This window comes from Chelonia mydas, chromosome 3, assembly GCF_015237465.2.
Source record: "Chelonia mydas isolate rCheMyd1 chromosome 3, rCheMyd1.pri.v2, whole genome shotgun sequence".
Lineage (NCBI taxonomy): Eukaryota > Metazoa > Chordata > Testudines > Cheloniidae > Chelonia > Chelonia mydas.
Window position 1 is genome coordinate 83,468,798 of NC_057851.1, and position 27,308 is coordinate 83,496,105.

A 27,308-nucleotide genomic window follows, 5' to 3' on the forward strand; every position below is an offset into this window, starting at 1 on the left:
ACAATTATGACCACATCCAACATACTTCAGCCTTCACTTCATGAATATGAGATAAGCTGCAGATCTGCTTCTGCACAGTAATTATAAAACAAAGGAAGAGAGGAACAAAGGAGATTCTGTACATGAGAATCCTAAGCTTCTTATAGAGCAATTCACAAAAACTGAATGCCTGATTTTATATTTAATTATTAAAAGAAAATACTAAGTCCTTAGCTACATACTATTTAGCGATAATAAAAGTCAGAAAGGAAGAATAAAATAATGATCTGATTCACTGCGCTGTTCTCCTGGACATTTGTTTAAAACAAGTACATGTATCTGGTGCTTCTTTTCCTAAAACATCTCTCAAGTCCACCAGTTAAACAGCATCCCTACACTTAAAACCCTTGGACTGGCCTTAGAAATCTCCTTTTCACCAAGAAAACTTCTCTTTCTGGGAATTTCTGCACTTTATCTTCCCCATTTTATTTAATACCAAATGCTGTGATTTAAAATCTGGTTCCTGTGACCATGTTGTTCCTCTCTTTGATCATCTATGTTGGTGTTTTCTTACCTTTGACATCAAGTTCAAGTTGTCAATATTGCCAACCCCAAGAGTTCAAAAACCATGAATTGGAATAAATTTAAAAAAAAAAAAAAAAAAAAAAAAAAAGCACGAGACTGACCTAAAAATCATAAGGTTTTAAAAAAACAACATGACAAATCATGTTTTTTGGTTGCTGTCTGATTTTTGAACTCCTCTGTCCACCCCCAATACATGTGTGATACTTAAAGGGTGAAAATTCATCCTTAAACACATAAAAACTGGACACACAAATCTGTAGCAAGAACTCCCTTGTGTGGCTTCTCCCTGCCTAGTGCCTTCCCTCCCTCCAACTGCCCAGAGGCCTTGCTATTCCCTGGCTCTCCACTGACAGCTATCTCCTGTCTCTAGCCTGCAGGAGAGGAGGCTTTCCTTGGGCTTTTACTTCCAATTTTCCCCTTCATGGACTGTGAATGTGTGTGTGTGAAGAGTGGGTGTTTGAGGCTGCTTGAAATGTGGATCTTAATCTGAACGTGTGTGTGTGTATGTGTACACACCACTGCCTCTTGCTGAATGGAACAAAAACAAACTGCTTTGTTTTTATATAGGACCTATACTTATAATACTTTAGTTACACTGAGGGGGCCTTGTGCTTCTGAAACAGGAAGATCTGGGTTGTATCCTGATTACCCCCATTAAATTAAGAGTAGCCACATTGTGCAGTAAAGGGTGAGCCATGAAATCCTTGCCATGGGTTTATTGCAATGTATCTCAGATAGGTTTAAGCTGTCAAACCTGTGTCTTGGTTAGCTCCCTGGGGCAGAGACCATGTCTTCATCTTCTGTAGCTCTGGATAGCAGCTGACTTTTATTATCACTTACATAGCTTACATCTAGACTAAGAGTGTCAAATTCATGCTGCAGAATGGACCAATTTACATTTTTCACTGTGGTCCATGGGCCAGGGCTACCAAGTTAGGGTCATCTGAGAAAACAGAAGCACAGAAAGGTAGAGAACTTACCTAAGTTGACACACTTTAACAACTGCAGAGCTGGGAATAGAATCCAGGAGTCTGGACTCCCATTTCTGTGTGTTAGCCATTAGACAGCAATCCCTCTGGTGATAACATCAAGCCACAATACAGAAACTCAAATAGAGGAAAAGTTCTACACTGTCATTTCTGTAGCTATACATCTTTAGAATCCAACATTTAAAATGTCCTTGTCAGTGAAAATGTGTTGCTCACAGACACACTTACAATATACATGCTGCTGCACAGTACCTCATTCTCTTGGAGTTTGCCAGCATTTTTCTTATTTGTATCCTCCGTTTGCCTGACATAGTCACGAGCCTGGTCCAGAGCCTCCTGTAAGTCTGACAGCTTCATGTTATAGTCACTGAGCTGGTCCAATACGATTGGAAACAGAGATCTGGTGTCATTATACCTCAGCTCCCACTCTTCCACCCGCCTTAGTACTGAGAGAAGAGTCAGAGGTTATTGATTAATCTTTCTTCGTTCCTTTGTTCTCTCCCTTCACAGCATGAGTTACCAATCTAGCTACATGTGATTTTCCAAAAAGTTCAAGATCAGGGTATGCTCTTTCTGATGGAGTTTACATATATCAGCATCAGACCAACTTTATGACCTGAGTGGCTGTCCTTAATCAGGGATCAGTAAAAACATATTTGCTCCCAGGGAACTTGGGTACTCACCTATGACACTTAGCTAGATTTTATTTCTAACTATTCTTCTAAATGGGAAAAAAACTTGTCTCACTTGAACTTTCTCATCATAAAAAATTCAAATTACAATGATTTATTATGGAATGGGCAGGATTGTTTTTTGTTTACAGTCTCAGCTAACTAGTCCATACTTTCATTCTCTGAATGAAAGAGTACTTATTGTCTTACCTTCAAGGTGCAATATTCCCAAAATTACCTAAGCCAGGTTGGAAATAATAATGAACTAACTGTGGCTCTGATTCGCCACTGTGTGACTCCAGTTTTATGCTGGTGAACCCCACGGAAATCAATGGAGTTACCCTGGCCTAAGTTTGGAGGCACAAAGCATGTGTCTACACTGCAGCTGGAGGTATAATTTCCAGATGTATATACACTGGATTTGATCAAATGAGTGTACTAAAAACAGCAGTGTAGCCGTGGTGACATGGGTGGTGGCATGGGTTGGCCACCCTAGTACACGCTTATATTCTCATATAGGATTGTACATCATTTCATATGTATAAATGGGATTATGCTTTCCAATGTGCATTACTTTGCATTTATCAAGATTGAATTTCATCTGCCATTTTGTCGCCCAGTCACCCAGTTTTGAGAGATCCTTTTGTATCCTTAAGCCATGAGTAGTCCAGCTGGCCAGCCACTACAGTCAGCATCTATCAGCAGACTCTGCACATCGGTTCAGCACTGCTGGTTACCATGGTCTGATTACTACTGGAACATTGTTTGCTATACTATGTCTTTCCATCAGAATAAACACATAGATAGATGGAGACCTAAAACTCACACTCTTGTGCAGCATCAGCCTCATCATCAGCAAGCAGCCTCTGATTGGTGAAAGGCTTGCGATGCTGGATTTCCCTCAGCATCTCCTCTGCCAAGTTCAACTTCTGAATTATATCTTCAGTGCTCAGCTCATGCTGGATTCCATAGTATTTCATCTTGCTGCTGATTTCTGAGGACAAAGAAACAGATTGTCACTCCAACATAGTTACAGTGAAGTGAACTTCTTTGAAACACTTTTGTCCCTAGGGCCCTGGTTTGAATCCAGGTCAAGTTGATGGTGAGTGAAATGGGGATGACACAGAGAAAAGCTGACACTGATTGTTTCTGAAGTTAGTGGACAGAACTATGTCTGATGAATTAGTCTATTTACAACATGTTTATCAGATTGTCACAAATGTTTCCCAGTGCCTACATATTAATCCACATTTGGATTTTCTTTCCTGATAAACTATCTTTAGCAATCCACAAACTTCTACCACAACTCCCCTTAATATGTCAGAACCATTTGGGTGTACATAGCACAAATGATTCTGGGCAATCGACCAGAATGTTTACATGTGTCAGTTCAGCCATCGCCAAGTCCCTGACATAAGTACGTATCAAGCACAGCACCAGGGCATTCTAGCTCTGTCAGAGAGGGGGAATAACAAATGGTCTGTGGAGGCAGAGAAAAAAGGGAGGCATACAAGAGAAGAGGATAAAAATACAAGAGAGAAAGGAGAGAAAGAAAAGGAAAGATGAGGGAGACAGCAAAAGGAGAAAAAAAGAGAAATGGAAAAAGAGACAGAAGGAAAGGGATGAAAGCTGACAGGTATTAGGTTTCCAAGACATATGGAGGGACATGACAAGATAGGCAGGGTAAGGAGGAATGCAGGGATTATGAGTATGACACTTCTTTGGGGCTACATTAAGCCCTGAGTCCTCTAGAGTGAAGCCTAGTAGCTGTTCAACAGTGCGCACCAGAACTACATAATAGGGCAATAAACAAAAAAGTTTAATGCTCACTATCCAAAGTAACTACCCAAGTAATTGCAAAAAGAAAAGGAGTACTTGTGGCACCTTAGAGACTAACCAATTTATTTGAGCATAAGCTTTCGTGAGCTACAGCTCACTTCATCGGATGCATACTGTGGAAAGTGTAGAAGATCTTTTTATACACACAAAGCATGAAAAAATACCTCCCCCCACCCCACTCTCCTGCTGGTAATAGCTTATCTAAAGTGATCACTCTCCTTACAATGTGTATGATAATCAAGTTGGGCCATTTCCAGCACAAATCCAGGTTTTCTCTCTCCCTCCCCCCCACCCCCACACAAACCCACTCTCCTGTTGGTAATAGCTTATCTAAAGTGACCACTCTCCTTACAATGTGTATGATAATCAAGGTGGGCCATTTCCAGCACAAATCCAGGGTTTAACAAGAACGTCTGAGGACGGGGGTGGGGTGGGGGTGGGGGGTAGGAAAAAACAAGGGGAAATAGGTTACCTTGCATAATGACTTAGCCACTCCCACTCAAGCCTAAGTTAATTGTATCCAACTTGCAAATGAATTCCAATTCAGCAGTCTCTCGCTGTAGTCTGGATTTGAAGTTTTTTTGTTGTAATATCGCAACTTTCATGTCTGTAATCGCGTGACCAGAGAGATTGAAGTGTTCTCCGACTGGTTTATGAATGTTATAATTCTTGACATCTGATTTGTGTCCATTTATTCTTTTACGTAGGGACTGTCCAGTTTGACCAATGTACATGGCAGAGGGGCATTGCTAGCACATGATGGCATATATCACAGTGGTAGATGTGCAGGTGAACGAGCCTCTGATAGTGTGGCTGATGTGATTAGGCCCTGTCATGGTGTCCCCTGAATAGATATGTGGGCACAGTTGGCAATCAGATGTCAAGAATTATAACATTCATAAACCAGTCGGAGAATAAATGAACTGGAAGTGGCTAAGTCATTATGCAAGGTAACCTATTTCCCCTTGTTTTTTCCTACCCACCCCCCCGTCCTCAGACGTTCTTGTTAAACCCTGGATTTGTGCTGGAAATGGCCCACCTTGATTATCATACACATTGTAAGGAGAGTGATCACTTTAGATAAGCTATTACCAGCAGGAGAGTAGGGTGGGGGAGGTATTTTTTCATGCTTTGTGTGTATAAAAAGATCTTCTACACTTTCCACAGTATGCATCCGATGAAGTGAGCTGTAGCTCATGAAAACTTATGCTCAAACAAATTGGCTAGTCTCTAAAGTGCCACAAGTACTCCTTTTCTTTTTGCGAATACAGACTAACATGGCTGTTACTCTGATACCCAAGTAATTGAAATAGTAGTTGGCGAACCCAAGTAGTTGGTGTTTGGACAGGACAATGACGTTGTACTTAACACCACTTCTTTTCAAAAGGTGCCATGGAACTCCTATTACCCACAACTGGTCGTGATCTCAGTTTTAGGTCTCATCTGAAGAAGGGCACTTCCTACTTTATAATACCCCTCAAAATTTTAGGCACCCATTCAGTACTGATATAGAGGGAAGAGTGCCCCCAATTGCATCGTTTAAACCACTTTCTATAGCACAGAGATGTTGCATAAATGTCCCCCACCCAAGTATTGATCTATACCAACCCTGACTGGAAAGGGGATGTTCAAAGGTCAGGTTAAATCAGTGTTTACATATTGGTATCACATGCAGTTTTCCTTTTTGGCCTGTCAATGCTTGAGTAATGTAAATGTGCAGTAAGATAGAGCTTCGGCCTTTATGGCACAGAGAACAGGAAAGCTTTCAAGTATATTTCATTTGTTTTTTATTGCTTCTTGTAGCTACAAAAAGAGAAGCTGCAAATGGTTTAATCTCAGTTTTATGTGTCCATGTGATAGGAAGGTGCCATCAATATTCTGGAATAGAGATAATAATCTCTGACTAGAATGTCTTTCTTCAGTGCAGTTGTGCTTGGAAAGATGCTCACTGTTGTTACTTGTCTCTATTACTGCTAATAAAAACTCTTGAAAATGCAAATAGTCTCTTAGTCCCAAAATCAAAAAATTATTTCTTCATCTGGGAAGGTATAAAATGGCATATTGCTGGTGAGAATGCTGTTATTGCAATAGTATTAAACAAAGATAGATTTTAGAAGTGTTATCTACATCTCTAGACAGTCAGAAAGAACGAGGAGTACTTGTGGCACCTTAGAGATTAACAAATTTATTTGAGCATAAGCTTTTGTGGGTTAAAGCCTACTTCATCAGATGCATGTAGTGGAAAATACAGTAGGAAGATATATATATACACACAGAGAACATGAAAAAAATGGGGTTTGCCATACCAGCTCTAACGAGACCACTCGATTAAGGTGGACTATTATCAGCAGGAGAAAAAAACTTTTGTAGTGATAATTAGGATGGCCCATTTCAAACAGTTTACAAGAAGTGTGAGTAACAGTAGGGGGGAAATTAGCATGGGGAAATAGTTTTTAGTTAGTGTAATGACTCATCCACTACCAGTCTTTATTCAAGCCTAATTTAATGGTGTCCAGTTTGCAGATTAATTCTTGTTTTGCTGTTTTTGGAGACCTTAAGCTTGTTGTATTGTTTGCCTGATGTGAAATAGTATCGCAGTAACAGCTTATGACATTTTGGAATAGTCAGTCAGTTTACAAAACTGTACTTTCATTCACTGAAGGCAATGTTTTCTTTGGAAGAAAGGAGAAAGAGAGACAAAATCTAAGTTTCTTTGCAGAAATGCAGTATCTGTATCCAAACTAAATTGAAAACTCCACAGCCTGAAGATAAAAACAGGCTTGGAGTGGACACTTGGTCTCAGTCAAGGGGACAGACAGAGGTTGAGGGGGAATTACGTTTGAGAAGCTCTTTACCCTTCAGCACCTCTGCTTAGAGGTTACAGTGTTCTTTTTCCTTTGGAGATACCTGTGTGAAACTCATGACAGGAATCTTAACAAAACCAAGATTTATTAAAAAATGAGAGAAAATGGAGTTAAACTGACAGAGACTTTGCTTAATATATCTAGATTTACATTTCTCATCAGCTAAACTAGATGAGGCATTCTCCACTTAATTACAGAGAAGAAAAAGAAAAGCAAATAGCTGAAAGTAATCCTCTGTCTCTGACCATTCTGGTCTGCTTGCCAGCATTGTGCTGATGTCTAGAGATGAGTCTTTCTCCCACAGCCAACCTCTTTATCAAGCCCCCCGTGGAGCCAGAGTGGATAACCCCCTGTTTTCCAAAACACTTTTCTCCACCTATGTACACACATACAAGGATTTGGACTCTCCACTTTCTCTAGGAGACGGACCACTGAAGACACAGAGACCCTTTAACAATGATTAACACCTTTCTTTCAAAGACTTAACAACTTAGCCTAGATGCCACTTTTCACATGCCACCTTGGCTGGTTGGATTTAGTTTCAGTTACCCCTCTGGTTCAAGCTCTCCAAGCAATTATTTCCTTTGAAGAGCTGGATTACCCTTTTGTGGGGCCTTGGGCCAGAGCAAGTGGGGGCCCCTCCCCACCCCTTTCGCCTGCAGTTCCCTCCCTCCCCCCAGCGTTCCGACCGGGGAAGTGGGGTCAGGGTGTGGGGGCTTGCCGCACCCTGCCTCCCTGCTCGGTGCTCCTGCTGGGGAGTGGGGTCAAGGCACGGGGGCTTCCCTGCTCCCAGGCAAGAGCACCAAGTGGGCGGAGTAGGTTGGGGTGCAGGAGAGCCCCTTTTTCTGGGCTTCCCAGTTGGCCAAGGCCCTGGGCATGGGCCCCATTGGCCCAGTGGTTAATCCACCACTGTTCTTTTGTCAAGAAATATGACTTGTGGGCACGTTCCCAGACTCTCTGTCATAACACCATTTTGAAAACAAAGAAATAGACACAAAATAAGCCAGATTTTCTGCCTTGGCCAAGCAGAATTCAACACAAGACCAGAGGGGAGGGCATCAAAGATGGCACCAATCCCCAGCTGGCTCAGAGCTAGGACTGTCTCCTGATGGAGTTTACAGCGGAGTCTGCACTGGCTGCCAGTGGCTTCCAAGAGCTGTCATGGTAACCAAGGATTGCTGGATTGCAATGATGCTCTGGTTACACTCCCTGCACTAGGCTCTGAGAGTGTAGGCAAGGGTGTAGGAGCCATTATGGTATCTCTAGGTCATCTAAGGGCTCTCCTTGCCAGGGTGAATTCCTCCACTGGCCAAGTCTCTCACCTTTGTAGCAGATTTGCACTGAGAGAAGATTGCATAGTTTCCCTAACAGAACAAAGAATCTGGCCAATAAAGCTAAATGACTAACCAAAGACTACTCACTAAGTCAGTGGCAGAGGTGGGATTCGAATTTAGGATGTCCAGTCTCGTATTCAATCCATTAGACCATGCTGTCTCCCCAAATCAGAAGCAACGAAAAACCATGATGAAAAAATAGATTTATAAAATAGGGTGAAATCCTGGCTCCACTTAGGTTAATGACAAAACTCCCACTGCCAGTGGGGCTGGGCTTTCATCCTTGGTTTTAAATATCTTGTAATTTTATTGACACAATTCTTCTAAAAATCACAACGATCTTTCCATATAGAAACTTTGTAGAAAGTTACTTTTAAAATAAAATTTGATTCTAGGGACAGATTCTACAGACAGATTCTACTTTAGTGCTGCCATGATAAAGAACTAAAATTCTCTGTAATGGGTCAACACGGGAAAGCTTTTGTTTGTCTCTGTCTACCTAGCTAGTTACATAGCCTCGGAAACTATAGTATCTGGGCATCCACTCTATTTAACTGAGATCAAAAAACAAACAAACAAACCAACATACATACATACATACGTACAAACGACAGCCTGTATAATCTTTTAATATATCACAAAATAATTGATTTCATATGTAATTGACCTGAGATTTAACTTCCTGAGGGAGATGTCAGGAGGGAGAGAAAAGAAGCGCAGCATTCTATAATGGAGGATACCTGACACACTGGCCACAATAGCTTGTTGAGAGAGACAAATTTTCATCCTGGCATCATATTCTGTTTAAACCTGATGTCTGATGGTTTTATAACCGTACTCCTGGTGCTATGACATTTCTTCAGTGGAGATTTTATTGATATATTCTTGACACTAAGCTGAACCAGAAAAATTCTATTTACCTTGGATATTGTCCCTCATATTGCCGAGTTGCTGCACAAGTTGAGTAGCGTGATTAATGGTCGCCATGGTTTCCTTCTGTACCAGTAGGCCTTTGCTTGATGCTTGATTTCCCTATGAATAAACCATGCGAACACAAGATTAGTAATTTTTTAAAATCCACATGCATGTGTGCGGGTGTGCAGTACAAACATCTTTTTTGCCTCTTCCCGATGAAAGTGTTGTGCAGGTCCATTCAGCATATAAAATGATATTTTAAAAGGTGCTTGACATGAAGGGCTGCCTTTATTGGTATTTTGAGAATTGTAGAATAGGAGATTAATATCTAGCCCATATTTCTCCATCATCTAGTGCAATCAAATTGCCATAAATTATGTACATTTGTAAGACTCCCATAAAACATTCTGCTGAGTCTCAAGCTGCTTGTTCCTACGCACCCACCAACACTGCCTGATTTTGTCAGATGTTTGTTTCCCAAATAACGTAGGTGTATAGACAAAAGACTAATGTGAGACTCAAGGCCAGTTTTGGGAATCTGTCTCTCCTAAAGAGAGATTTTGTTTGGGGGAGGACTCCCAATCCTCTCAGCCTCTCCTCCAGTGGATGAGAAGTTGGATATGAGTCAATAGTGTGCCCTTGTTGCCAAGAAGGCTAACAGCATATTGGGCTGCATTAGTAGCCGCACTGCCAGCAAATCAAGGGAAATGATTATTCTCCTCTATTCGGCACTGTTGAGGCCACATCTGGAGTATTGCGTCCAGTTCTGGGCCCCCCACTACAGAAAGGATGTAGACAAATTGGAGAGAGTCCACTGGAGAGCGACAAAAATGATTAGGGGGCTACGGCACATGACTTTTGAGGAGAGGCTGAGGGAACTGGGCTTATTTAGTCGGCAGAAGAGAAGAGTGAGGGGGGATTTGATAGCAGCCTTCAACTACCTGAAGGGAGGTTCCAAAGAGGATGGAGCTAGGCTGTTCTCAGTGGTAGCAGATGACAGAACAAGGAGCAATGATCTCAAGTTGCATAGCTGAAGAAATCCTTCTTGTTACTTTTAACATCTCTTGCTCGCTGCAACTCCAGGTGTGATTTGGCCATCCTGATTTCACTCCTGCATGCCCGAGCAACATTCCAGAACTTCACTCCTCTGATGGTTAGAAACCTTCATGTAATTTCAAGTCTAAACTTCCTGATGGCCAGTTTATATCCATTTGTACTTGTGTCCACATTGGTACTGAGCTTAAATAATTCTTCTCCCTCTGTGGTATTTATCCCTCTGATATATTTATAGATAGCAATCATATCTCCTCTCAGCCTTCTTTTCGTTAGGCTAAACAGGCCAAGCTCTTTGAGTCTCCTTTCATAAGACAGGTTTTCCATTCCTCTCATCATCTTAGTAGCCCTTCTCTGTACCTGTTCCAGTTTGAATTAATCCTTCTTAAACATGGGAGACGATGCACACAATATTCCAGATGAGGTCTCACCAGTGCCTTGTATAACTGTACTTGTTACCTGGGGTTCTTTCAACCCAAAGCTCTTGGTAACTTTTACTCTGTGCGAGGTGGTGTCAGGAAATAAATCAGGGGAGACACGACTGTCCGACCAATCGATGGCTGGCACAAACAGGACAACACAAGAGTGCTTTCACTTAAAGCTAAACTTTACTTTGTCTCAAGCACTTAGACACACGTTCGCAAGAGGTTAGTAAAACACCCCCAACCCTTGATAATTACCAAAGCTGAGTGTGGCTCTTGAGTGGCACAACGGTAGCCCGTCTTCCGCTGGGAAACACAAGATGCATCCAGAGAGAGAGAGAGTACAGTCCTGAAGAGTCCCCCTACCTCAAACTTTCCCCCCTTATTTATACATTAGTAATAGAATGACATGTCCCTTAAAGCAAACTTGTTAAGTAAGCAGTTTCAATGGTCAAGTGAGAGGTTCCTTCTGATTATCGATTAACCAGGTGTGGGTTTTTCCAGAGTTTGCAGGCTTGAGGCCTCAATAGACATTCCTGGGGCACATCCTGCGGCACATCCTGCTCTTCTAAGATGCATGTATCAGCAACTTCAACACAATTCTTATCAGGAAGGACACGGGGTCAAGCTGCCCTCTCTGTGGCACCCAAAACCCCCCCTCCCTTCCTGCCTTGGTTAAGCTAAGCCTGCTGAATGGCCAATTTACAGCCTGCTGACTTGGCTGCTTTTAGCAATAAGCCAGAGTGGTTTCAGGCACTTTACTGGTTTGCCAAAGTCTCCCCGTACATACTAACACCTCCTTATCTCTACTGGAAATACCTCGCCTGATGCATCCCAGGACTGCATTAGCATTTTTCATGGCCATATCACACTGACGGCTCATAGTCATCCTGTGGTAAACCAATACTCCGAGGTCCTTCTCCTCCTCTGTTACTTCCAAGTGATGCGTCCCCAGTTTATAACAGAAATTCTTGTTATTAATCCCTAAATGATCTTGCACTTTTCACTATTAAATTTCATCCTATTACTATTACTCCAGTTTACAAGGTCATCCAGATCTTCCTGTATGATATCCCGGCCCTTCTCTGTATTGGCAATACCTCCCAGCTTTGTATCATCCGCAAACTTTATCAGCACATTCCCGCTTTTTATGCCAAGGTCAGTAATAAAAAGATTAAATAAGATTGGTCCCCAAACCGATCCTTGAGGAACTCCACCAGTAACCTCCTTCCAGCCTGACAGTTCACTTTTCAGTGTGACCCACTGTAGTCTCCCCTTTAACCAGTTCCTTATCCACCTTTCAATTTTCATATTGATCCCCATCTTTTCCAATGTAACTAATAATTCTCCATGTGGAACCGTATCAAATGCCTTACTGAAATCGAGGTAAATTAGATCCACCGTGTTCCCTTTGTCTAAAAAATCTGTTACCTTCTCAAAGAAGGAGATCAGGTTGGTTTGACAGGATCTACCTTTTGTAAAGCCATGTGGTATTTTGTCCCAATTACCATTGATCTCAATGTCCTTAACTACTTTCTCCTTCAAATTTTTTTCCAAGACCTTGCATACTACAGATGTCAAACTGACAGGCCTGTAGTTACCCGGATCGCTTTTTTTACCTTTCTTAAAAATAGGAACTATGTTAGCAATTCTCCAGTCATATGGTACAACCCCTGAGTTTACAGATTGATTAAAAATTCTTCCTAATGGGCTTGCAATTTCGTGTGCCAATTCCTTTAATATTCTTGGATGAAGATTATCCGGGCCCCCTGATTTAGTCCCATTAAGCTGTTCAAGTTTGGCTTCTACTTCGGATATGGTAATATCTACCTCCATATCCTCATTCCCATTTGTCGTCCTACCATTATCCCTAAGCTCCTCATTAGCCTCATTAAAGACTGAGGCAAAGTATTTGTTTAGATATTGGGCCATGTCTAGATTATCCTTAACCTCCACTCCATCCTCAGTGTTTAGCGGTCCCATTTCTTCTTTCTTTGTTTTCTTCTTATTTATATGGCTATAGAACCTTTTACTATTGCTTTTAATTCCCTTTGCAAGGTCCAACTCTACATGGCTTTTGGTCTTTCTCACTTTATCCCTACATGTTCTGACCTCAGTAAGGTAGCTTTCCTTGCTGATCCCTCCCATCTTCCACTCCTTGTAGGCTTTCTGCTTTTTCTTAATCACCTCTCTGAGATGCTTGCTCATCCATCTTGGTCTACAACTCCTGCCTATGAATTTTCCCCCCTTTCTTGGGATGCAGGCTTCTGATAGTTTCTGCAACTTTGACTTGAAGTAATTCCAGGCCTCCTCCGCATTTAGATCCACAAGTTTTTCAGTCCAATCCACTTCCCTAACAAATTTCCTTAATTTTTTAAAATTAGCCTTTTTGAAATCAAAAACCCTAGTCACAGATCTATTTTTGTTTATCCTTCCATTTAGTTTGAACTGAATTAGCTCATGATCACTCAAATCAAGGTTGTCCCCTACAACCATTTCTTCTACGAGGTCCTCCTGACTGCTCACCAAAACCAAATCTAAAATAGCATCCTCTCTTGTCGGCTCAGCAACTACTTGGTGAAGGAATCCATCAGCTATTGTATCCAGGAAAATCTGAGCCCTATTATTATTACTAGCACTTGTCCTCCAGTCTATATTTACGAAGTTCAAGTCTCCCATGATCACACAATTCCCATTAGTATTTACTTCTTTAAAAACATAAAAGAGGTCTCTATCCATATCCAAATCGGATCCTGGCGGTCTATAGCACACCCCAAGCACTATCCCAGGGGAGGCTCTAGTAGCTTTCTTCCCCAGTGTAATTTTTGCCTAGACAGACTCTGTCTTACCCATTCCATCATTTCTTATTTCTTTACAGTCTACCTCATCGTTGATATACAATGCTACTCCACCACCTTTGCCTTTATTTCTGTCTTTCCTAAACAGCACATACCCTTCAATTCCCGTACTTCAACCATGACTACTATTCCACCATGTTTCTGTTATCCCTATAATATCTGGTTTCACTTTCTGCACCAGTAGCTCTAGTTCCTCCATTTTGTTACCTAGGCTCCTCACATTAGTGTACAAACATCTTAATTTTTGCTGTTTGGCTTCACTCACATTCTTTACCCAATTGGCCACAGACATTCTACTGCCAATATTACCTATTAGATTGGTATGTACACTGCCCTTCCACCTTATGTCCATTCTCCTACCCACAGCTGTATCCCTTCTTACTTCATTTTCTTCCCTCTCAAAATGAAAATCTGGTGTGGAGATTACCTGGACATCTCCCAACCATCTCCCCCAGATTCCTAGTTTAAAGCTCTCTTGATCAGTTATGCCATCCTCCATCCTAGAAGTCTATTTCCCTCCTTACTCAAGTGAAGTCCATCCCAGGAGAACAGTCCTCTGTCCATGAATGCGTCCTAGTGGCCATACAGCCCAAAGCCCTCCTTATAGCACCACTGCCTGAGCCATCTGTTGAGCATCATAATCTTGTCAGACCTTTGTTGCCCTTCTCTAGGAACAGGCAGAATCCCACTGAAGATCACCTGAGCCTCGATTTCCTTAAGCGTCTTCTCCAGTCTGGCATAGTCTCCCTTGATACATTCCAGTGCGAATCTAGCTGTATCATTTGTTCCCACATGAAGGATAATCAGTGGATTCCTTTCCTGCTCCCTCAGGATCCTCTTCAGCCTCAGATCCACGTCCCGTATCTTAGCACCTGGCAGACAGCATACCCGTCTGTTCTCTGGATCAGCTCTTGTTACAGGCCTGTCTATTCTTCTCAGTAAGGAGTCCCCAATCACCTGCCTTTTCCTGGTGACGGTGTGATTCTCCAGTCTGTCCCCTGTTCCATCTGGCTGCAAGTCCTCTCAATTCCTATTGTCCCTTGCAATTCTCTGCAACCCATCCTGTATCCTCCTGGGGCTCATATCTGGTGTTATCTCCATTGACTCTTGCCCTCTTCCTATAGGACTACCTGTTCTTCTCTTCTTCCTTGCCCTCTAACCTTCAGTGACCACTTGCTGTGCCCCTTCTTCATTTTCCAACTCCGCAAACCTGTTCCTGAGCTCTATTTCTCCTTCAGTGGCCTGTCTTTTCCTCTGCCTGGCTCTCTTAGTCACATGCTTCCACTGTCCACTTTCCTCACTCAGCAGTATCCCCACAGAGTTCTTTGGTCATGCTTCCATCTGCAAGTCTGAGCTTTTCCCTTCAGCCGCCTCATGTCTTTGCTCCATCATCCACTGAAACTCCCTTCTAAACTCAACCAGAGTCTCCACCTGCATCTCCAATCCTCAGATTTTCTCTTCTATCAGCTCTATCAGGCGGCACTTCACGCAACAAAATTCTTTTCAGGTACCCCCTCCAGGATCATGTACATGCTACAGCTTCCACATCCAGTCATCTTCACTGTGTCTTCCACTACTTGGTGCACTACCGCTGCTGCCTCTGTGTCTGTCATTGCCTTCCCACCTAAGTCCTGTTAGTCTGGGAAACACAAACCAAACCAAAACACCACCACCCACAGCAAAACAAACCCCCAACGAGCACCAAAACAGTCACAGAACACCACACGCTCCCTTCACAAGCCTGTCTGTTCCTTTGCCTGGCTCTTATTCTTCTCCCCAAACTCCCCTTACGAATTCCCACTCAAACTCTCCTGTTTACAGCTCTGTTTGCTGGCTCCTGTGCCACATATGATTCTATGATTCCCTTCCTCTAAAACTCAGACAGCCAGTAGGTAGCCAATAAGCTCAGGCAGAAGCAGAGCCACAGTCTTCTATTACATTTGGGACTGCCCTCTAAATAATACTCTCCTGCCACCATCACAACTTCTTGGAGTCCCCAAAACTGGCTTTAGAGAGAAGCATTGGTTTAAGATTGAGGGAAGAGGGGATATTAAGATTTACTGTTGCATACTCATCATGGTTCCTAAGAAACTTATTGACTTCAGTTGTCCTTAGATTTAATTTCCTTAGGGAGGTCTCAGGATGGAGAATAAAAGAATTGAGCCTATTGCTAGGTTGTCCACTGCTGCTAGGTCTTGTATGCCAATCAACATCTCATGATCGATGGTATCAAAGTGCTTGGATTCAGAGGTATGTTTTGGTTTGTAATAGAGTTAATTCTCACAGGAAAATTAGGATCTGGGTTCAGCTTTGGACTTTGAATCCCCCTTCCAATATTTTTGAAGACCTGTAGCTCCTGGTAAATCAGTTTTCCTGGGAAAATGATGCATTTGGTTGAAAAAACAACTTTCATTTCTCTGTCCTGTAGTTATTAATAATTGTTATTACCATATTCTGTAACTCTAGCTGCTTTGTTTGATCTGCTGTGGCTAGTACTAACATAACCACATTATCTTTCAAATAGATGTTTTCACTTGCGAGAGCACCAGGTGGCGCTTTAAACCAGATAGAAGGCTGAAAATAAGCTTGGAAAGAAAAAATGGGTCAGTTTAGACAATAGGAGCCTGGCTTCAGTGGGAGCAGAACCAGGAGCAATCCTGGGAAATAGAACAGGAATGTATTTTTACCTGAATGAAATAAACAGTTGGGTTCATAGTAAGAGTTTTATTTTTTTACATATTATTTACTTTGCCTTTGAAGGAAGAACACTATATGGGTCACTATACAGATTTATTATCTTCAGGGTTTCTGGTGGTTTTTTTTTTGGCTGTTAATTGTTGTTTATTTTTAGGCAATAGCCATTCATGTTTATACATAAGCATTTGCATTTAAATATTTTTCCTTCTTTAATAACCCCCAAATTCTTCTTATCCAGTTATGGTTTTATATTTGCATACACTAAGAATTACAGTGATACAAGCTGAGACTGCAATCAGAATGAAAATATCAGTGATCTCTTTCAGAAGGGAAGCAGCATTTCCTCTAAGATCAATCAATATTACAGTGTAAACTAAGGATGCTGTTGCTGAACCCACTAATCCCATTGACTTCATGCAGACTTTGGGTAGGATTTCCAAAGAAACCTACAGGAGGTAGGTGTCCATATTCTCCAAATCCTAGCCAAATTCTACAGGACAGAGCCTTTAAGCTACTTAACCAGAATTGCATCACATTAGGTCACTATAAATCACATTTATTGTAATAAAACCTCACATACATTTTGTGGTTCTGTTCTGTTTGGATGGTTTAAACCAGAAACCCAGCCATCACTTAGACATCATGAAGTACACTTGCAAAACTTTGAATGGAAGACACAGTACACACTTGCAAAACCCACTAAAACTAACAAAGGCTCCTACCCTGATTTCCCTTTTAGTGCTTCGAAAAGAGCAGAAAAGTGATGTATATGGAGGAATTACTATGCTGCTATCTCTACTCTGAGAGTCCAGGAACTTGATCTTCCCCCTTCACGAGCAATCACAAGTTCTGATGTAGGCCACTCCTCACAAAAGAGAGGCCCCAATGGAGAAAGCCCACAAGTAAATTAAATCATTTAAAGTCTCAGGGGATGCTGAAATCCAGCGACCACAAAACAAATCCCAGTGCCAGTGAAGATGATGGGAAATCCTATTATCCAGATACAGTAAAGATGCCCACAAAACCTAAAGCCTCAATCATGCTACTTTCAAACCACAGAGGGGGATATTTAGACTCACTGAGTGATTTCACAGTACTTGGTGAAGGTAAGTTGGTTGAATCAGCTGGTCCTTTTGCAAAGTGCAGAGGAACACAAATAATAAATTTAATCCTGCATGGTCCTTCCATTAAGTAAGTACTGATCTTCCCACTTCCTTACTGCTTCTCTTTCTTCCTGCCTCTGTGTTGTTCTCTGCTTACTTCTGTGCTTGAGTTTTAGTCTAAAGTGTAATATTTTACTTGCCCGACAAAAGAATTAAGAAGTGAAGCACAGACTCTGGAACTGTGCCATAAACTCGAATTGTATTCAGCTCTCATGAAAATATGGTGATCGCTGACTTGCTATCACTCAAATTATGAAGGATGTCTGTTAATGACTATTTTTAAAAAAGAGAAAGTATTTTGAGCCCCAGCTGTTCTCTTAGGAGATTTCACGTTAGCGCTCTGTTTGGCTGCGGAAAGTGTGCCCCTTGACGTGAGGGAATGTAACACTAATTTTATGGTCTTGCAATTGAACACAGATAAAATATGTATGATTATAATTGTGTCAAAATATATCTTGAGTGTTGATCAGGTGCCTTTCTCAGCAGGTACCTGAGAAGTCTTTTTTAACTGGCAGTTTTGAAACATGCTTTGAAGTATCTAATCAGTGCTAATTTAAATTTTATGAGAGCATCTATGTAAGATATATACAGTTCAAACATTCAGAAAGTACACTGGAATTACTTTAATCTTGATTACTTTGCTCAATTATAAAACAGAATTTGAAATGGAAGTTCAGCATGTCTACCTCAGGTCAAAAGTGGTGCCAGTTTAGTAAATGTGGCCTCTGCGAGGGACTATGGGCAATATGTGGAGGACAATGAGTCAGATCGAAAGTTTTCTGAAGCCAGTAGAATGATGCCTATTAACTTCAATGGGCTTCATATCAGACCCTATATCCTGCGTTTTCAGGAAGACAGACTGGAGAGGTCACTTCCATTTCCAATTCCTAGAAGCATCCTTCTTTGTTTCAAAAATAAAATAATCTACTAAGGCCCTTTAAGGGTCCTTTTTTGAAACCCTTTTGCCATAATGGGACAAATCGTAGGCTCACATTGGTTCACCTACTCCATTAAGGAGTTCATAATGGGAACTGCAGACAAACCTGTTCTTCAAGTGCCTCTATCTCTAAGAGGAGATTGGCCGTTTCAGTCTCAGAATAATCGATGTGGATCTTCCTAAGTACAGAATGATTTTCTTTTTCTGACAGTTTCATCTGTATGAAAAGACATTTTTTTAAAAATAGTGTTAATTCAGTGTAGCTGAAAACAAATTTCTCTATAATGAGTATGGTATAGGCAGCACAGGGGAAATTCTTATGGATGGAGCAGTAATTTTTAGGTTAATACTAAACTAAAAAATGAAGCCCATCCAAATAGGATAATCTGTACCTTGAGGAAGGAAACAGTGGAGTTGAGTTCATTCAAGTGTCTTTGAGCAGCAACACCACTGGAAATGCTCAGCAAAATTGATTTGCTTTCATCAATAGAGAGAATTGCTAATCGGATGTCATCAGTCAAATCCCAAATGCATTTGTCACAACCTGACAATAAAATAAGATATGGTAATTTTTCTTTTAACTTCAGTTTCAGTTAAATGGAAAACATTCTTCTTCTTAAAGTTTACTTTGTGCCCTTTGCACCATGGGGGATTCGCCTCTTAGTTGTTAATGGAGCCCTTAGGAAACCCATTTTTCTTCATTTTAATCCACCCACTTTCAAGGTCCCACAGTTTAACCATCACACTTCCAGCTGAGGACAGCCAGATGGAACTAGTTTGGGAGCCTGTCAAGACTGCTTGGTAACCAGTGGGAGGGGTAATAAGAGGCATTTCCTGGCTATGCCGTAGGGACTCAGCATGCTTGTGGCCCACAGAACAAGAAATCAGGGCCAAAAACTGAGTTCACCCAACTGTTATAACACAGAAACACGCATTTATTAATACTTGCAGTTATAGCGAAATATATTCTTTGTTCAGTGACTGCAGTGATCTGCAGAGCTGAACTCGATTGACAGTTCAGTTAGGAAGTCAATTCTTAAAGAACTAGTATATCCAAATTATGGTTAACAAGAGGGCTACCCATGGCCATGCAGAATGCTGGTTCTAAGCAATACTATAAGCTTTCTAATTAAACGTATACCATTACTAACTGCCAAGAACCTTTGATGAATTAAACATTGGTGTTACATTGTTAAAAATCACAAAGCTAGGAAATAGAAAACAAAGGCTCCAAAGACAACTTTTTCTTGGCTGTGTTGCACATTCTGTATACAACAAAAAAAGGTTATACTGCCATTAACAAGGTCAACATTTAAGCACAGTGACAACACTGTGGTACTGGAGACACCAGAGTGTCCCACCCGCATTTTGAATAGGAGATACCTGCAATATCTCAGAAACTTAGTTGTAGTACATCTTGCTGAATACTGATTTTGCAAGGGAGACCATTATATACTGACATACATAGGAACTGATGTTCAAGGCAGCTGAGGAAATATTGCTGCTGGAACCAAAAGTTTTGCATTTCCTGTGTTTTAAGATGATAACTTTTAGGGCCAGAGGCCCATATGCTCAAAAGTATTTAGGCACCTAACTCCCATTGATTTCAAAGAAAGTTAAGTACCTAACTCCCTCTGAGGAATTGGGGCAGCAAAGTTATCTTTAGGTACTGCCCTGAGTAGAAGACATTGCGCCTGAGGGCCCACAGAATCAGCCTTTTGAGTCATTTATAGTGCTTCAGGGTCTCTCTCTAAGGGCTTGTAAGGTGCTGACCAATCTCCCCCAGTCCAGCAAAATAATTAAGCCTGTGTTTAACTTTAAGCACTGGACCACACACACTTAAAGCTAATTATAGGCTTAAGTGTTTTGTTGGATCCTGGCCAGAGTGCTCAGCATTTTGCAGGATCAAACCTTAATATGTATTTGCAGGCTACTAAATACGGTACGACTATTCCATTGTTTTTATTGGATGCCTCTCTGTTATTCTTACTGATTGTTGGGCAATCCGTGCCTGTAGGGCCCTCTGCTAGACATTCTCCAGTTCGACTGTCACAGGGTCCTCCTCTGCAATTACACTCTGTGGAAAAAAGGAGATTTTTAGAATCATTTTGAAAGTGTGCCACCCCCTACTCCTACACTTACTAAATTACTGTTTGTATTACAATAGTGCTCAGGGTATGTCTACGCTGCAATTAAAAACCCATAGCTGGCCCATGCCTGCTGACTTGGGTTTGTGGGGCTTGGGCTAAGAGGCTGTTTAATTGTGGAGTAGACATTTCAGCTTGGGTTCCAGGCTCTAGGATCCTGTGAGGACCTAGTTCTACTTCTATTTCACTGTAGCCCATACATGGCTTTCTGTGATTTAAATAGTCCTCATGTTTACATCCTACTGTGACTGTTCAAGAAGTTTTGGGAAAAATTTGTAGTATATGATTAGCAGTAACCATTATGTGGATGAGGCTTTTTTTAAACAACTAACAAAATCATCCAAAGCACAGGACTTGGTGGTGATGGGGGACTTCAACTACCCAGACATCTGTTGGGAAGATAACACAGCAGGGCACAGATTATCCGACAAGTTCTTGGAATGTATTGGAGACAATTTTTTATTTCAGAAGGTGGAGAAAGCTGGGGCGAGGCTCTTCTAGATTTAATTTTTGACAAATTGGGAAGAACTGGTTGAGAATTTGAAAGTGGAAGGCAACTTGTGTGAAAGTGATCTTGAAATGGTACGGTTCATGAGTCTAAGGAATAGTAGGAGGGAGAACAGCCCAATAAAGATAGTGGATTTCAAGAAGGTAGACTTTAGCAAACACAGGGAGTTGGTAGGTCAAATCCCATGGGAAGCAAGTCTAAGGGAAAAAACAATTGAAGACAGTTGGCAGTTTTTCAGAGACATTATTAAGGGCACAAGATCAAACTATCCTACTGCGTAGGAAAGATAGGAAGCATGGAAAGAGACCACACTGGCTTAACCAGAAGATCTTCAATGATCTAAAACTCAAAAAAGAGTCCTACAAAAAGTGGAAACTCGGTCAAATTACAAAGGATGAATATAAACAAATAACACAAGTATGCAGGGACAAAATTAGAAAAGCCAAGGCACAAAACGATATCAAACTAGCTAGAGACATAAAAGGAACAAGAAAACATTCTACAAATACATTAGAAGCAAGAGGAAGACCAAGGACTGAGTAGGGGGGAAAGACAATAACAGAAAATGTATAAATGGCAGAGGTGCTTAATGACTTATTTGTTTCGGTTTTCATCCAGAAGGTTGGTGGCAATTGGATGTCTAAAATAGTGAATGCCAGTGAAAATGAGGATCAGAGTCTAAAATAGGGAAAGAACAAGTCAAAAATTACTTAGACCAGTTAGATGTCTTTAAATCACCAGGGTCTGATGAAATGCATCCTAGAATACTCAAGGAGCTGACTGAGGAGGTATCTGAGCCATTAGCAATTATCTTTTGAAAAGTCATGGAAGATGGGAGACATTCCAGAAGACTGGAAAAGGGCAAATATAGTGCCCATCTATAAAAAGGGAAATAAGGACAACCTGGGGAATTACAGACCAGTCAGCTTAACTTCTGTACCCGAAAGATAATGGAGCAAATAATTAAGCAATCAATTTGCAAACATCTAGAAGATGATAAAGTGAAAAGTAACAGTCAGCATGAATTTGTCAAGAACAAATTGTGTCAAACCAACCTGATAGCTTTCTTTGAAAGGGTAACAAGCCTTGTGGATGGGGGGAAGTGGCAGATATGGTATATCTTGACTTTAGTAAGGCTTTTGATACTGTCTCGCATTACTTTCTCATAAACAAACTGTGGAAATACAACCTAGATGGAGCTATTATAAGATGGCTGCATAACTGGTTGGAAAATCATTCCCAGAGATTAGTTATTAGTGGTTCACAGTCATGTTGGAAGAGCATAATGAGTGGGGTCCCGCAGGAATCAGTTCTGGATCTGGTTCTGTTCAATATCTTCATCAAAGATTTAGTTAATAGCATAGAGAGCACACTTACAAAGTTTGTGGACGATACCAAGCTGGGAGGGGTTGCAAGTGCTTTGGAGGTTAGGATTAAAATTCAGAATGATCTGGACAAACTGGAGAAATGGTCTGAAGTAAATAGGATGAAATTCAATAAGGACAAATGCAAAGTACTCCACCTAGGAAGGAACAATCAGTTGCACACATACAAAATGGGAAATGACTGCCTAGGAAGGAGTACTGCAGAAAGGGATCTGGGGGTCATAGTGGATCTAGCTTGTCTAAATGTTTGTACAGTGTTTCTGTTCAGGCAGTATACTCCTGTTAGTGAAATATGCCACGTTACAATTTTTAGCAGCAGTTAAGATAAAATTAGAGCTTTGAATCTCTCCAAAATGAACATTCCAAAATCAGGATTTATTCAAGAGTCAGCTGTAAAATGAACTTTTGTAACTAAGAATAAATAAACAGATTCAGATCAAATAAGACGTGACCCAAACTTTGTTCAAGTCCAAATTTTTCTTGAGATTTGGAGAAAAATGATGCACCATTCTTAATTTGTTTCCTGGTTTTAATGAGGACTGAAATACTGCAAGAAAAGCTGTTCTTGCAGGGTGAACCATTGATGGAAAGCCGAACTGATTTACAGTGGACAGACTCTGAATTTAAATCATTTATGTGCAGAAAGCTAGCACAAGGTCTGTGCATCATTGAAATTGCATTTAAGCCCTATTTTAACAATTTAAATGTTTAAATGTTGTGACCTTTTGACAGAGGGATGAATTTCACCCTCCATGCATAGTGATCATTTTTAGAGCTGGTCAAAATTTTTCCAGTGGAACACTTTTCTACTGGAAAACACTGATTTTATACAGCTGAAATGCTCTTCAGGAATGTGTTAATTCCATCAGAACTTTGGATGGAAACCAGGCCTGCCTGCTTGCTTGGTTTCCTGCCAGCCCTTAGCTCTCCCAGCTCCTTGGGCAGCATGGGAAGGCTGCTGCTTGGAGAAGGGGGGAAATGGACAACCCCAGGAGGCAACTGCCCAAGGAGTAGGGCAGTTGGGAGCTAGTTGCAAAATTCCATTTTGGTTTTCTTGAAATGGATTTTTCAGAATTTTTCCTCCCACAAAATTTTAATTTTTTTTTTAACTTGTCATCCAAATTCGGGACAATTTTTCCCAAAAAAACACCATCCTCTTGTGGCCAGTGCTAATCATTTTACCCACCTCTGAAACTGCATTCATCTGAAGTATGGAAACACTGTAGCTTCTCTCGAACCAACAAGGTTACACAATATTGTTTAGAGTGGAAAGTGACGAATAAATTATCAGCTGGGGAAATCTAGGTAGGCTGAGCTGGAATGTAGCCAGGCCACTAAGAAGAATCCTATTCTCACAGAAACTGCTACTGGATCTTTAATTACTATGGCATCAGTTTTATGTGGCCCCATTGTGCAGGGTGCAGGATAGACATGTACAAAGGCATGATTTACAAGCTAATTTTAAATAAGACACAACAGGTGAATTTAACTAACAATAGGAAGACATGGAAAAGGGAAGATGAAAGTAAAAGTAAGAACAACATGGTGTTTATATCAACTAGCCATGTGCATAACTAGCTGCATAACATAGCCTATTCCAAGACTGCTGTCTGTATTGCTTCTCACACTGGCTGGTATTACAGACATTGTTCAGAATTAGTGTAGTAACTAGTTGGCCACTTTCCAATGGACTGAGAGGGTCACCTCCACGAGACTCCCAGCCTCTGCCAATCAGAGAAGAAATGTAAGGTCAATATTGGACTTGGGAGTTTTGTGTGGTACACAACAAATGGTACATTGCATACATACTTAGTTACTTGTCTAGTATAAATGAAATGTATTTAGCAGCAATGAGTTTATACTGTTGTGAGTTGGGTTAAGTTTTGGTTGAGTTTAAATCTTGTTGATGGATGTAAATGCACCCTTCAATTAAGATAGCTGTAAGAGACAGTTAAGGGGTGACATCTAAATAAGGAGCCCGTGGAGTCTAGTCAGAAGCTAGTTCCAAGTGTGAAGAGGGTTCCTCTGGGTAGTTTCTGACTGGGTGGGTGGATGGATGGGGACAAGACAAGCAGGGGCACAGACAAGAAACTGAGAGAGACTCAGAGGCATAACAAGAAAGCTAAACTGCAGCCTGTAATCACGGTGTGACCTTGGAGAAGCCTAGAGAGAAATTCTGAGTCAGCTTGACCCTGTTTGACAAACTAGTTTGTCAGTTTGACCGTGTGCTTGATTGTTTGAAAAAAGTGTGAATTGGGAGTGCTTTGTTCCAGGTGAGCCTTGAGTGGGCCTGACTGTTATAAAAAGCCAGTCAGCTGCAAATCAGCTGAGCGGCAAACAGCCAAGAGGCTAACAGAGGGAGTTTGCCTGGGAGTTCACCGGGGGAGAGCGCACTGAGGCTTACATCTTGCCGGCTTCTCTGAGTAGTTACTACAACTCCTGAGGAAACTCGTAGAAGGAAGGTAATATGGATGGTGAGCGTTCAGCTGTTGTGACCTGCACAGGATGTGCCATGTGTGTCTTTTTTCCACAGGACAGAAGTGACTTTGTCTGTACAAAGTGCAAGCTGCTCTCCATATTGGAAGAGAAGGTTCAAGGTCTGGAGAAACAAATATCGACCCTGCTTTGCATAAGAGAAACTGAAGATTTCCTGGACAGACGTCAGGATATGCTTCTATGGACACAACGTTCTGAAGATTCAGAGCAGGCTGCGCAGCGAGGACAGAAGGACAGTGAAGAAATTTGGCAGCATGTGACCTCCAGAAGAAGAAAGGGGAGCGTCCATGTACCAGCAATGCAGATACAGGTAAGTAACCATTTTCATGTTCTCTCCACAGGTACTAATGCAGAGTGTGGACTAGATCATACGTCTGAGGGAAGGGAACAGAAGGAGAAGGCATGAGATGCACTGTCCTAGGGATGGGGGTTCCAGGACCACCACTCCCAAGAGAAGGAGGCAGGTGGTGGTGGTGGTCGGGGACTCCCTCCCCAGGGGGACTGAGTCATCTATCTGCCGCCCCGACCAGGAAAAACGAGAAGTGTGCTGCTTGCCAGGAGCTAGGATTCACGATATGATGGAGAGACTGCTGAGACTCATCAAGCCCTCGGATCGCTACCCCTTCCTGCTTCTCCACATGGGCACCAATGAAACTGCCAAGAATGACCTTGAGAGGATCACTGCAGATTATGTGGCTCTGGGAAGAAGGATAAAGGAGTTTGAGGCGCAAGTGGTGTTCTCGTCCATCCTCCCTGTGGAAGGAAAAGGTCTGGATAGAGACCGTCGAATCATGGAAGTCAACAAATGGCTACGCAGGTGGTGTCGGAGAGAAGGCTTTGGATTCTTTGACCATGGGATGGTGTTCCAAGAAGGAGGAGTGCTAGGCAGAGATGGGCTCCACCTAACGAAGAGGGGGAAGAGCATCTTCGCAAGCAGGCTGGCTAACCTAGTGAGGAGGGCTTTAAACTAGGTTCACCATGGGAAGGAGACCAAAGCCCTGAGTAAATGGGGAAGTGGAATACCGGGAGGAAGCATGAGCAGGAGAACATGAGGGGGAGGACTCCTTCCTCATACTGAGAAAGAGGGATGATCAGAGAGTTATCTCAAGTGCCTATACACAAATGCAAGAAGCCTGGGAAACAAGCAGGGAGAACTGGAAGTCCTGGCAGAGTCAAGGAATTATGATGTGTTTGGAATAACAGAGACTGGGTGGGATAACTCACATGACTGGAGTACTGTCATGGATGGATAGAAACTGTTCAGGAAGGACAGGCAGGGCAGAAAAGGTGGGGGAGTTGCATTGTATGTAAGAGAGTAGTATGACTGCTCAGAGCTCAAGTATGAAACTACAGAACAACCTGAGTGTCTCTGGATTAAGTTTAGAAGTGTGAGCAACAAGGGTGATGTCATGGTGGGAGTCTGCTATAGATCACCGGACTAGGGGGATGAGGCTTTCTTCCGGCAACTAACAGAAGTTGCTACATCGCAGGCCCTGGTTCTCATGGGAGACTTCAATCACCCTGATATCTGCTGGGAGAGAAATACAGCGGTGCACAGACAATCCAGGAAGTTTTTCAAAAGTGTAGGGGACAATTTCTTCGTGCAAGTGCTGGAGGAACCAACTAGGGGCAGAGCTCTTCTTGACCTGCTGCTCACAAACAGGGAAGAATTAGTAGGGGAAGCAAAAGTGGATGGGAACCTGGGAGGCAGTGACCATGAGATGGTTGAGTTCAGGATCCTGAAACAAGGAAGAAAGGAGAGCAGCAGAACACGGACCCTGGACTACACGTACTACAGAAAAGCAGACTTTGACTCCCTCAGGAAATTGATGGGCAGGATCCCCTGGGAGAATAACATGACGGGGAAAGGAGTCCAGGAGAGATGGCTGAATTTTAAAGAATCCTTATTGAGGTTACAGGGACAAACCATCCCGATGTGTAGAAAGAATGGTAAATATGGCAGGCGACCAGCTTGGCTTAACAGTGAAATCCTTGCTGATCTTAACCGCAAAAAAGAAGCTTGCAAGAAGTGGAAAGTTGGACAGATGACCAGGGAGGAGTATAAAAATATTGCTCAGGCATGCAGGAATAAAATCCCGAAGGCCAAATCACATTTGGACTTGCAGCTAGCAAGAGATGTTAAGAGTAACAAGAAGGGTTTCTTCAGGAATGTTAGCAACAAGAAGAAAGTCAAGGAAAGTGTGGGCCCCTTACTCAATGAAGGAGGCAACCTAGTGACAGAGGATGTGGAAAAAGCTAATGTACTCAATGCTTTTTTTGCCTCTCACTTCACGAACAAGGTCAGTTCCTGTCATAAATATAAAGGGAAGGGTAAACACCTTTAAAATCCCTCCTGGCCAGAGGAAAAACCCTTTCACCTGTAAAGGGTTAAGAAGCTAGGATAACCTCGCTGGCACCTGACCAAAATGACCAATGAGGAGACAAGATACTTTCAAAGCTGGGGGG

The 27,308-nt window shown here is 41.9% G+C and overlaps 1 protein-coding gene across 2 annotated transcripts in view; it reads right to left on the bottom strand.

Annotated features, from left to right (window-relative positions):
- Positions 1 to 27,308, bottom strand: part of LAMA4 (laminin subunit alpha 4) — a 153,929-nt gene that overhangs the window by 60,984 nt on the left and 65,637 nt on the right. For both annotated transcript variants that reach the window (XM_037894659.2, XM_043542824.1), the window contains 6 exons: positions 20,297 to 20,383; positions 18,699 to 18,850; positions 18,413 to 18,523; positions 9,182 to 9,293; positions 3,051 to 3,218; positions 1,806 to 1,999 (listed from right to left, as the gene is read on the bottom strand). In XM_037894659.2, coding sequence (XP_037750587.1) covers positions 1,806 to 1,999; positions 3,051 to 3,218; positions 9,182 to 9,293; positions 18,413 to 18,523; positions 18,699 to 18,850; positions 20,297 to 20,383 — 824 coding nt within the window. The remainder of the gene's footprint in view (positions 1 to 1,805; positions 2,000 to 3,050; positions 3,219 to 9,181; positions 9,294 to 18,412; positions 18,524 to 18,698; positions 18,851 to 20,296; positions 20,384 to 27,308) is intronic.